This window comes from Echinops telfairi, unplaced genomic scaffold (assembly GCF_000313985.2).
Source record: "Echinops telfairi isolate 266 unplaced genomic scaffold, ASM31398v2 ScPeMD7_7457;HRSCAF=8495, whole genome shotgun sequence".
NCBI lineage: Eukaryota > Metazoa > Chordata > Mammalia > Afrosoricida > Tenrecidae > Echinops > Echinops telfairi.
In genome coordinates this window covers 46,550,781-46,558,272 of record NW_022111357.1, presented here as the reverse complement: position 1 = coordinate 46,558,272, position 7,492 = coordinate 46,550,781, and the positions used below count along the sequence as shown (strand labels likewise).

The window sequence follows — 7,492 nt, the reverse complement described above, 5'->3', positions numbered from 1 at the left end:
GGGGGAGGGAGGAAGGGGGTGGCCCAAATTTCAGGAAATGCAAGCAACGTCATTTTATTAGTACAGTCAGGACTGGGGAGAGACCCAAATTTGGACGCGCTGTGATCCGAGCCCCCCGTGGGACCTGGATGGTACACAGGGTGAGTGTGCCCCATGACTGCCTGGAAGGCTCCAGGGTGGAGTGCACCCAGAAGTGCCTCCTAAGAGAGACCTGGCGGTGGGCTTCGGAAAACTCAGCCTGGGGGCCCCCTCTGGAGCCCGGCTCTACTCAGAGACACCCGGGGTCCCCGTGGGTTTGGTTGGCTCCACAGCAACTGGATTTTTAAGGTCAGGGACCAGGGGTCAGGGTGCTGTGGCTTGGGGGAGGGATGCTAGGCTGGGGCAGCTCAGCATGTCAAGGGTCCCAGGAGTTTGTCAATTTGAAGAGGAAAACGAGGCTGTGATTCTCCACTCACTCATTTCCTTGTCCTGAGTCGACTCCAACTCACCAGACAGAGTAGAACTACCCCTGCCAAGTCTGTGGGGGTAGATGGGCCCTGCTCTGCGGGGCTGAGGGAGGAGACAGGGGGCTTTCAGAGAGCCTCCGCTGGAAGACAGCTCCTGCTTTGAGCATCTGAGGTCCCCACCACTCCTGTCTTCTTATTAGAGGAACCTCCACCGCCCCCAGGGAACATCCCCTCCCTTCAGCCAGGTTCCAGCCCCAGCCTGCGGGGACGTGCCTAAGGCCCCCTCCCCTGACCATCTCTCCCTATCTCAGGGTGAGGCCCTTCCCAGAGGCCACTGTCAAGTATGTTTGGAATGAGCTGGGGGCACAAGGAGGTGACAGGACTTTCCGTTCCCTTCTGCCCCACCCCTAAACTTCCTCCTCCCTCCCCAGGCCTGCATTTCCCTGTCTTCCAAATGGTTTAACAATCCTCCCTCCGAGCACTATCTCCGTGGTAACATTCATAAAGCAGGGTCAATAAGAGCCATTTATAGTTATTACGAAGGAGCCTAGCTGGTGTCGTAGGTTAGGGGGTGGGCTATTCACCGCAAGGTCAGCCGTTCAAATCTACCAGACTCTCTGTAGGAGGAAGATGAGGCTTTCTGATTTCATAGAGATGTTCAACCTGGGAAACCCACAGGGGCAGTTCTACCCTGTCCTATAGTCGCTGTGAGTCAGAATCCACTCAGTGGCAGGGATCCGTGTGTGTGTGTGTGTGTGTGTGTGTGTGTTACAGTAACTCTGAGGAGCCCCCCTGCTGAGAGATTAGTGGTTGAAAAGACTTGGTGATCAGCTCCTTGACGATGACCCCCTCGGGCGCCCAAGGGGACAGGTCTCCGGGGTCCTCTAGGGTCTCCAGGGAGCAGAGTGGACTCCATGGTTCACGCTGTCGTGAAGCTGGGAGTCCCTGGGTGGCTATTTATTCGTGGTGCCTTGCAAGAAAGTCCTGGCAAACGAGTTCTAAAAAACCAGACGTGTTCTACTCTGACACTCACGGGACACCCTGGGCTAGCATCACCTCGGCAGCCAGGGCTTGGTTACAGTTATTACCACCGACCAAGACCCAAAGCCGTGAGCCTTTTCCTTTACGCCAAGACCTGCTTCCAAAGCAGCAGAGGCCAGCGTGGGGGACTGTGAGCTGGAGTGCCCTCGGTACAAGTCGTAACAACAACAAAGTCGATTTGTACCTAGTGTAAGCAGGTGGGAGGGGGCGTGGTGGGGTGGGGTGGGAAAAGTGCGGCTCCGCTGGGCTCTCTACACCTGTGTGCCACAGACTTTGTGCTGCCAGTTCCCAAGATGCCCCTCTAAACGGACTTCGGGCAAGGAGCCATTCTTCCCTGCACACCCCCCACCTCCACTGCCAGGGACGTTACTACGAATAGGAACATTAATATGAATCACGAAAAGCCAACCTCACTGCCAGCGAGTCCATTTGGACTCACAGGGACCCCACAGGACAGAGTAGAACTGCCCCTGTGGGTTTCCTAGACGGGAACTCTTTACTGAAGTAGAACGCCTCATGATCCCCGCCCCGGGAGAGGGTGGTTTTAAAACACTGACCTTTCTGTCAGCAGCCCAAAGTGTAACCCACTACGCCACCGGGGCGTGGGAGATACTTACCCTCCTACTGAAATGGAGCGAAATAAATCTTGTCGCGGCAACTACGGGGATGAACCGGGTGTGCACACCTTGTTGCGTGGAAAGCAGGGACTTGGCGCTGTGAGCCCTGCCCCAACGCCCACGATGACGCCCACCACCCAACTCCCACCTCCCCCCCAGATGGGAAAAGCTCCCCCTCTTAATCCACACGGGCTCCGGGCTCCGCAGGTGAGCGCCTGGTCTGAGAGCCTCCCCTCGTCCCAGAGGAGGACCCAGGGAGCCCCACAGGGCGGCCAGCCGCACAGGACTCACCCGCTCTGCCTGGCACTGTCGGAAGCTGGCGTTGATGCGGTCCAGGTCGCGGCGGGCGCCCAGCAGCATCTGCATGATGGCTTCCTTGGCGCGGGCCGTGAGGTTGAGTTCCTTGGTCAGGTTGGCGCGGGTGGCCGACAGCCCCACGACCTGGCCGTAGAGGCCGTCGGCGCGGCGCTCGGTGGCCTGCAGGTTGGACTCGGTGCCGCCGTGCACGTTGCCGTAGACCATGAAGAGCACCAGGCCCAGGATGATGAGGAACTGGATGAGGGAGACGAAGAGGAAGAAGTAACGCATGTAGTACCAGCAGCCTCGCTCCGAGCCGCCCGCCTTATGCAGCGCCCGCGAGTAGGGCGCCCCGCGATCCATCGCTAGGCCCATGTGCACCCTTCGGCTGCCCGCTCCGCTCTGGACAGCGCCCCACGGGGAGTGTTTATATTACTCCTTTTAATACTTCCTCTGCCTGGCTCCTTCCTGGCCAGGAGGAAATGGGGGCTGTGGGTTATCACAACACTCCCACTCGGGCTGTGGGGGGGGCCCAGGCGCAGCTGGGCCAGCACGGAGGCGCCTCCAGGAGTCTCAGTTCCCTGTCCGGCCCTTGTTCTGGGACCCTGTAGTCAGCCGGTGATGTGTAGGGTCTCATTTAACTCCTTCATCCCCACCCCAACCCCTGGGCCTGTAGGCCGCCCTGAACGGTGTGCATGGTGGCCTCCTTTGACTGGGATCTGAAAGGTTGGAAGTTCCAGCCCATCCAAAGGCCCCTCCGAGCAATGGGCTGGCGAGCTCCTTCGAAGGGTCCGCCATCAGAAGCCGGGTGACTTGGGGTTCTACTCTGATGTATGTGGGCAGCAGGGGCCGGGGTTGATCTCCCAGATGCAACTGGTCCAGGTCTGCTGCTCTTCACGCTGAACCCAGGGGGGAAACTGAGGCACGGGGAGGACGAGGGACTTCCCTTGGGTCTCATGGTTCGCAGACCTGGAACTGAACCCCTGCCGGCTGGTGTCCCCATTTCCTAGCTGGTTCAACGAGATAACACTTGGAAAGGGCTTAGCCCAGAGCTAGCCACACAGGACGCACAGCAAGCTCCCGTCGTGGAGTGGATGCCGACTCACGTGGCCCTTAGGACAGTGTGGGTCTTTACTGCCGGCAGTGGAGAGCGCCATCATCTCCTCTCAGCATGACTGGTGGTCTCGACACATCCCCACTACATCACCAGGGTTTCTGGGGTCCATAGTAGGTGCCCAATAATCGTACTCGAGGGTGCCTTGCAGAGAGCTGGTCCGTGGATGGCAGCAGCGCTGGGCTCCCCACACTCTGTCATTCTCGGGCGTCCCGACACCCCCACCCGGGGCAGTGAGTGCGTCCGCAGAGCAGCAGCACTGGCTTGGGGTTGGACATGCTGCCCCTCTCTGTGCCTCACTGCCCCTCTGTAGGTCTCAGGCTGTGGCCCAGCTCCCGAGAAGGGCCTGGCTGCTTTCCGTGTGATTTGTGGTCCTTGTTACTGCTGTTAGGACTTGGGGACGCCATTGGGGGGCTGCTTGGTGAGATGGTGAGCTTGGTGTCCATCTTTCTGCCTCGCACCCCCCACTGGCGTCTTCCTGAGACACAGTGGGCAACCCTAGGTGGGTGGGGGACAGAGTTCAGGACTGAGAAGCGAAGGCTGCTGGGTGAGTCCCCCGCCCCCATCTCCAGAGTCTCAGCTCTGTGCCAGATGATGTCATGGCTGCCCTAAAGGTGTCAGCCCCTGGTCTTGAGCAGACAGAGCCTGAGACAGACCTGCCTGGCCTGGGGTGGGGGTGGGGGTTGGGTGTCAGGGCTGGGCTGGAGGAAGAGGCCGGTGACAACCGGAGGAGCCTGGGAGACAATAACACAATTGCTGTCCACTATGAGAGACCAAGAAGGGGAAGGCCGGGGCAGGGGGACCCTCCCCCGCCATTAGCCGGGTGATGGAGTGGGGGCCTAGCTGTTGGGGAGGGGGCCGCCAGGGCTGTGCTCCACAAGGGAAGGGAAGGAGGGGGAAGGATGGAGCTGAGGAGGAAGCTCCCAGGGGGAGGCAGGAAAACCCAGTCTGACCTTTGGCCTTTGTAGCTACCCCAGGATGCCTGATTCCTGATTCCAGATCCTTGTCTGCTCAGGGGGGTGGGGAGGGAAAGGTTGGGGTGGGGCCCTGGGGCTGGTGCCCAACCAGCTGTTTATCCAGGTTGGCCGGGCCCACCCAGAGCCCCCAGAGCAGGGTGGGGGGAGGAGGTAAGCCTTACAGCATCAAGTAGGCAGGGGCCCTGGAGTGAAATGCTGGTGGACGCCCTGCCCGCAGCAGTGGGAGACTCAGCCCTCCCTGGCCTAAAACGGGGACAGCGTAGGCAGCAGTGGCGTGAAGCGTTCACAGGGCTGGATGCACACGGAGCCTCAATGCATGGGGGGGCTTTTAGATGGGAGGAGCGAGCCGGGGAGGAAACACCAGAGGCCTAGAGTCCAGCAGGGGAACTTGGGTAGAGGCAACGTCTGGGAGGGATACTGGTCTTGAAGTGTGCTGAAGATCCGGGGTATCTGTTGTGGGCTGGATTGTTTCCCCCCCAAAAACAAAAACAAAACCTATACCAAAATCCTAGCCCCTGGTGCCTGTGAACTTGGCCTTACGCAGATAGAAGATCTTGGACAGTGTTATCAGTTAGATGAATACGAGGTCATATGGAGTAGGTGCGATGGTGTCATTTTAAAAATGTATTCTAAATCTATATTTTTGAATAGAATTATCTTGATTTATGTAAAAATGAAGATGATAGAACAGAGTTCCCATCGATGGTGTCATTGAAAAAAACAACGTATCGTGACTACAGGTGACCGAGTCGAACTGGCCCCAGAGCTTTCTCGTTATAACCTTTAGAGAAACACACTGCACGTTTTTCTCCCCCGGTGGTGTCGTGATTGTGCACGGAGGCTGCTCACTGCAAGGTCAGCAGTTCAAAATCACCAGCTGCTCAGAGGGAGAAACAACGAGGCTTTCTACTCCCATAAACAGTTCCGGTCTTGGAAACTCCCGGGCAGTTCTACCCTGTCCTACGGGGTCGCTAGGCGTCTGCATTGACTCGATGGCAGTGCTGGTCTTGTTCTGTCCTCTTCTCCCCTGGAGCTGCTGGGTGGATTCGGGAAATTGTCAAGCTTCCGGCGGCGGGCACTTGAGCTTCGCCAGGGTCCCTAATCCAGTCCTGTCTGAGTGAGGTCCTTACCAAAGAGAAGAAAACCCGGGCCAGGGCCAGAGAAAGGACGGCCGTGTGACGTGGAGGTGGAGACTGGAGTAGGCTACAATCCCAGGGTTGGAGCCCGGTGGTGCTGGCAGGCAGACGTTAGACTGCTCACCCTAAGGTCAGTGGTTCAAACCCACGAGCCGCTCCTCGGGAGAAAGAGGAGGCTCTGTGTCCCCGTAACGATTTGAAGCCTTGGAAATCCTCTGTAGGCTTGCTGCGTTGGAATCAACTAGATGGCAGTGTGTTGGGAGCCGGTGGCCATTAAGGCCTTAGTCTCAGCCACGGAGCCAAACTTGGCTGCTTCCTGGTTGTTAAGTGTCGTCTTTCATTTGCAAACCTGTGGGGGACTGGCCCTGCCTAATTCCTGCCCAACCCTACCTCCACGTTCCTAGCTACGTGCTCTGTAGCACGGGCGGTTGTAAAGTTGACCTTTTCACCCATTGGTTAATAATGCCGAGCGCTCATTGGACTAAGATGGACTTTGCATTACGCCTGATGCACCTTAGTCTGCATGCAGGGCGTCTTTGAGAACTAGCGCGCGCCTTTTTACCTACAGCTGATTGGTTAACGTTCTTATGCTTCATTAATGTACCTGTTGGATTGGCTGTTGTGTAGCACACCTTATTAAAATATGCACCTCCCAGTCCCCCTTTATATGCCCCAGCTTTGCCCAAATAAAGGGAGCTTGATCAGCGTTTTGTCTTGCTCCACGTCTCCGTGTCTTTTCTTCCACCCAGGCCCGCCTTTCCCTGCAGGGCCCTGCTCGTGCGTCCCGCAGGCCGGGACGCTACAGCAGTGGATTTAGATTTGAGGAGCCAAGGATCCCTGACCCTCCTCAGAAGTTAGCAAGGAGGCAAGCACAGATCCTCCCTCAGACACTCCGCGAGGAAGGAACTCACACACCAGGATCACGACGGCAGACGTCTGGCCTGTAGGACTGTGAAGTGAGACCGTAGCTGGTTTGAGCTCCTCGGTCTGTGATACTTTTTATGGCGCTGATACACGATTCTGATTCCCTGGTGGCGTAGCGGCAACACGTTGCTAACGGCAAGGCCAGCTGTTTGAAACCACCAGCAGTTCCGAGGGAGGAAGAGGAGGCTTTCTACTCCCCTAGAGTGACAGTCTGGGACACCAGGAACAGGGGCAGGTCTACCCGGTCCTATGGGGTCACCAGGACTCAGAATCGACCCGTGGCAGTGAGTTTTTTTCAGTACATTGTTCTACTAATTTAACACCTTATTATTCTTCACGATACATGGGAGAGAGCTACACGGGGATCTGAACGCAGTGCCCATTGACAAGGAAACAGAACGGCGGTCAAGAACACCCAGATCATGCCCAGGTGCGATCATGTTGAGCAAGGGTGAGAGTTTAAGAACCAGACTCGTATAGGAACGTCGTGTGAGGAGCCCTGGTGGCACTGGGGGTTAAGCACTGGGCTGCTAACAGAAGGGTCAGTGGTTTGAATCCACTAACTGCTCCTCGGCAGAAAGATAATCTGCTTCGGTAAAGACTTCCAGCCCCCGGAACCCGATGGAACAGTGTTGCCCCGTGCTCTACGGTCTTCCTGAGCCGGACTCCGCTCGGACTCCGCTCACCGGCAGGGAGCGAGCGAGGGAAAGTCGTACCCGGTTTCCCCGAAAATAAGACGTGTCTAATTTTAATTTTTGCTCCCAAAGATGCGCTAGGTCTTATTTTCAGGGGATGTCTTATTTTCCCATGAAGAAGATACGGTACACATTTATTGTTGAACAACAAAAAAAGGAAATGTATTACCTGTATACGGTACGGTAGTGGTTGTCATCACAAACCAGCATAACCAGACAAACTGTGAATCCTACAGTATCAAGAA

The 7,492-nt window shown here is 56.9% G+C and overlaps 1 protein-coding gene across 1 annotated transcript in view; it reads right to left on the bottom strand.

The window, feature by feature from the left end:
* Nucleotides 1-2,790, bottom strand: part of LOC101664502 (plasmalemma vesicle associated protein) — a 15,792-nt gene extending 13,002 nt beyond the window's left edge. The window contains exon 1 of the mRNA XM_004698127.2: nt 2,396-2,790. Coding sequence (XP_004698184.2) covers nt 2,396-2,776 — 381 coding nt within the window. The 5' untranslated portion in view covers nt 2,777-2,790. The remainder of the gene's footprint in view (nt 1-2,395) is intronic.
* Nucleotides 2,791-7,492: the final 4,702 nt, after the last annotated feature.